The 5,000-nt window shown below is 35.4% G+C and overlaps 1 protein-coding gene across 1 annotated transcript in view; it reads left to right on the top strand.

Annotated features, from left to right (window-relative positions):
• The first annotated feature begins 1,827 nt into the window (after positions 1 to 1,827).
• Positions 1,828 to 5,000, top strand: part of LOC137615973 (uncharacterized) — a 12,541-nt gene continuing 9,368 nt past the window's right edge. Inside the window, exon 1 of the mRNA XM_068345656.1 lies at positions 1,828 to 1,915. Within this exon, the coding sequence (XP_068201757.1) occupies positions 1,828 to 1,915 (88 nt within the window). The remainder of the gene's footprint in view (positions 1,916 to 5,000) is intronic.

Below are 5,000 nucleotides of genomic sequence, written 5' to 3'. Positions count from 1 at the left end.
TTTGGTTGTAGCACTCAGCAGTTCAAGATATGGGGAATGTATTCAGTGAGAGTCATATATCTACACTCGTTGTTGTTTTATTATTTTTCAAGCTTATCAGCCTTAGACCAGTTCTGAATATTGCTTACATCAGTGGCCCAAGTGTATTATGAGGTCTAGTGTGTATCTGGTTTGCTTTGCTTTTACTTGTGCATATACAATTATGTACGAATGTTCTCCCTAGTAGATAATGTTTTTTATGTTTGAAAGATAAGAATACTTTTATTTTATACAGTTATACATACATACATATATATATATATATATATATATATATATATATATATATATATATACATATATATATTTATATATACATATATATATATATATATATATATATATATATATATATATATATATGCATATATGTATATATATATATATATATATATATATATATATATATATATATATATATATATATATATATATATATATATATATATATATATATATATTTCAGTGTATATGTATTACGAGTAATTCGGAATATAAAGGCTTCGGTATACGACCATGAAATTTCCATTCTGTTTATGAGCACTGTATCTGTTTGCAAGTAAAAATTTCCATCTGTATTTGCATTGTTCGTGGAAAAATACGAATAAATCAAGAACACTTAATGGTCAATGATTTTTATACCATTAAGTTTTTCTTTTCACTCCCTCCACAGTACTCGTACCAGCATCTTGTGAACGTCTAAAATAGTATTCTTTCATAGAGTTACGACAGCTTTTTTTTTATTTTTTTTTTTTATTTTCATCATCATCAAGTTTTCAGTAAGAGCAGCAACTAGACGATGCCCCCAAAATGATCATAAAAGAAGGAAAGTAGATGCATAAGATTAACTTAGAGGAAAATATTATTGAGAAGTGAGGCAAAGATACACTCACCAAATATTTATAATCTTACAACATTTACGAAAACCACAAACCTGAGTAAGAGATCAAAGTGATTGATACTATAAAGAGGGTACTGACATTGATGAGACAACGGCCATGTGTTCTACATAACGCTGAGAGTTTGCTTCTTATATGAATCAATGAGAATTTAACAGGAGAACATAATTCATGTCTAAATTTAAAAGCTTCCTGGATTCTAAGTCATACATTCGGCTACAAGTGTTCAACTGTGATGAGACCAGTCTTTTGGGCAAGAAGATGTCCAGAGAGACCTTCATTACTAAAAGAAAAGACTATTTCCAGTCAAAAGGCCATGAAAGATGGTTTAACCCTGTTATTCTGCACTAATATTGGCAGGGATTGCAAAATCAAATATCTCCTGGTGTATTACTTGGAGAATCCATGAGCCTTTAAGAAGTGTAAGGTGTAGAAGAAACAAATGAACGTTATGTGGTCAATCAACAAGGTCTAGGTGACCCATATTATGTTTGTAGAATCGATCAATGAGGCTTTTGGTCTTGATATCAAAATGTACCTTATAGAAAAGAACTTTCACTACAAGCCTTGTTGCCCCTGTCCATCCATCCTACAGCTATTGAAGACGACCTGGTAGGAGAAATGTAGTTCCTCAAAATCAAGTTTCTGCCGACTGTCACCACTCCAATTCTCCATCCCATGGATCAGAGGGTGATCTCTAATTTTAAACAACTGTACACGAAAACAATGTTCCAGAGATATTTTCAGATCACCAAAGGGACTAAGCTCACATTTCAAGAGTTTTGGAAAGAACATTTCCTTAGTGTCAGCTGCTTCAAGATCATAGATACTTATGGGGAGGGGTCACCAACAGAACCCTCAGCTCTCTATGCAGGAAACTGTGGCCTAAATGGTTGCAGAACGTGATTTTGAGGGGTTCAAATGCATGCAGGAGGAACCAGTTGACAATGAAATTGTGTCCTTGGGCAGGGGCGTCAGTAGGAATCTTCTGGATGAGCATAGCAAGAAGCTGAGAGCTTTTGGAATTGCATAAGGAGCAGCAATAAGGGGTAGTTCTGTAAAGATATCCTCTGAGGAGGAGGAATAGACTGACAAATCTCTCGCTTTGAATGAAATAAGGAAAATTTTTGAAACCCTGAACATTTTTGTAGAAACACATCCTGCACATATGGCTTAGGTAGGGCATTCACCGAACCTATTTATGGATAATGTGATATTGCATTTTCATACCATTTAAAAAAAAGACAAAACATTCATATCAAGATAGGCTCCTTGGTAAAGGTTGACTGTATGAGGGAAAAAGAAGATGATCAAGTGTCTATAAAAACTAATTAGCAGATTTAGTTAGAGATTTTAAATGTCATTCAAAAGAGAGAACTCCCGATACTTTATCCAAAGTTCTCATGAAGGGAGATTCTCCTTCCAAGCAGTAACTACCACTACCTCCTCCTACTTCCCTTCCTCCTCCTCCTCCCCCCTCCTCCTCCTCCTCCTCCTCCTCCTCCTGTTTGACATAAAAACATTCGCGGCAAGATTGAACTTTTGAAGTTCCACTGATTCAACTACCTGATTAGGGAGAGTATTCCACAACTTTTTCACAGCTTGAATAAAACTTCTAGAATACAGTGTAGTATTGAGACTTAATATTTGCTACTTACATTTTTATGTTGAAATTAGTTGTATTAGTTAAGAGTACTAGCCATATGCTTAAGATCAGTGGCCACTTTCCTCTTGGTAAGGGTAGAAGAGACTCTTTAGCTATGGTAAGCAGCTCTTCTAGGAGGACACTCCAAAATCAAACTATTGTTCTCTAGTCTTGGATAGTGCCACAACTTCTGTACCATGGTCTTCCACTATCTTAGTTTGGAGTTCTCTTGCTTGAGGGTACACTCGAGCACACTCTCCTATCTTATTCTCTTCCTCTTGTTTTGTTAAAGTTTTTATAGTCTATATAGGAGATATTTATTGTTGTTACTCTTCGTAAAATATTCTATTTTCCTTTTTCCTTTTCTCACTGAGCTATTTTCCTAGTTGGAGCCCATGGGCTTATAGCATCCTGCTTTTCCAACTAGGGTTGTAGCTTAGCAAGTAAAAATAATAATAAGGATAAATGAAGATAGGCTGTACAACCGACTTTGCAATAAAGGTAAAAGCCCATCTTCGGCCAGAGATTAGAAGAAGATTTGTATCCAATTGTACCTATAGTCAATTCTTTTTAGTGAGGCAGAATTGCACGGACTCGCAGGGGTGCCCTTTTAGCTCAGAAATGTTTCCTAATAGCTGATTGGTCGGACAAAAATACTTCCGACCAATCAGCTATTAGGAAACTTTTCCGAGCTAAAGCGGCACCCCTGCGAGTCGGTGCAATTTTGCCTCACTAAAAAGAATTGCACCGAGTACATATTGTAAAGAGGCAACAAGAGTGAGCTAAGGAGGTTGATCGTAATGAATAATGAGAAGGCAAGAGATATAGGGCCTTCCGCCAACGTTAACGATGTTAAAAGGTATGGAGAATAAGGGTGATCCATTAGCTTAAAGCTGTAATGGAATACTCTAAGACTAAGTGAACGGAGAGAAAGGTATGAGAATACAAGTGTTCAAGAAATTCAATATCCATTCTTATTTCCTATAGATCCTTAATTGATTTGAAAGAAACACAGGTATATATGGATTCGACATCTTCCCCAGTGCTGTTTTCATTGATAAATTGAATTTTGACACTAAAAATCGATGTCTTTCTTCTTAAAGCAGAGAAAACACTGTTGAATTTATAATCAAGAGATCGAAGAACGTCATCTTCCCATAACCAATCGAAATTTACTTTATCAAACATATAGCCATTCGTTATACCTTAATGTCTGGGCCGAGAAAAAGAACGCCCTTTGTATACATTGGTCTATTCTAATAAGTGCCATGTTTGTCTACACTCTATAGAGTATGTGCTGAGGACACGTAACCTGCTGGAAGGAAGCAGTAAAAGTCTACTCTGACTAATACTGAATGAGGTCTTACTGTAATACACCTCGTAAGGAACAATATGCTAATAATTAAAGCGCTCTGTGTTGGTTTTTTAGCCCCTCCTAACTGCACCTACTTTTCAGTCTTCTCTAATTCGGTTCCCACTTTTTTTTTCTACCTTATTTGCTGTCCAACATCTTCTAAATTTTACTGAATATTACAAACTGGGGGAGCGGTTCTCCCTCTACCCCCCCCCCTGAATTCTATAAATCAATTGTAATCAAAACATTCTAGTCACAGCCTCTATATGCCCATATGGCCTATTGTGATCCCTTAACGTGCTGTTGAGGTTACCAGATGACGGTGCCCATTTACGGCCGAGTGAGTATGTGAGCGATAGCCTGCGATCGAATATGGTTCCATAAATGAACAGTTTTTGTACTGAACAAATTGGCACAGTATATATCGCCATATTACAAGTACCAGAAAGAAGTTCTTTGTAGCAATTCATTCCATTTTTTAAGAACAAGTTTATCCAAGTTTCCGAAAAAATAAAATTATCTTTTTGTTTCTACCGATGCATCATGGCTACTAACTTTTCATCTGCCTTTTTATCATTCATAATCTTAAATAACATTTTGATCATATATTGACTATCATAATTTTCATCATTTTAATTAGTAGTCTCACCCACTGATTACAAAACCAGAATAAGGAACAAACATATCATAATTTCCTTCAAATATCAAAACAAAACTGGATTTCGTATATAGAAATTCCATACACCATAAAGAATTTGTAACAAAACTCTTAATAATGTTTTGAAGGAACACTAAAGAATATTGCTTAACACCCCCCCACCCCCACCCCCGTCCAGAAGACAGATTAGAATATTTATTGCTTTGAAAATTCCAAGTTCCTAATGATAAGAGAATAGTCACTCTTGCAATTTAATTTACCATGTATTATTATTCAGAAAAATTTGGATCATATATATATATATATATATAGAGAGAGAGAGAGAGAGAGAGAGAGAGAGAGAGAGAGAGAGAGAGAGAGAGAGAGAGAGAGAGAGAGAGCTGTGTATCTATATAAATCTGTAAA

Source organism: Palaemon carinicauda, chromosome 22 (assembly GCF_036898095.1).
Source record: "Palaemon carinicauda isolate YSFRI2023 chromosome 22, ASM3689809v2, whole genome shotgun sequence".
Classification (NCBI taxonomy): Eukaryota; Metazoa; Arthropoda; class Malacostraca; order Decapoda; family Palaemonidae; genus Palaemon; species Palaemon carinicauda.
The sequence above is the reverse complement of the archived record's forward strand: the minus strand, read 5'-3'. Positions and strand labels throughout refer to the sequence as shown.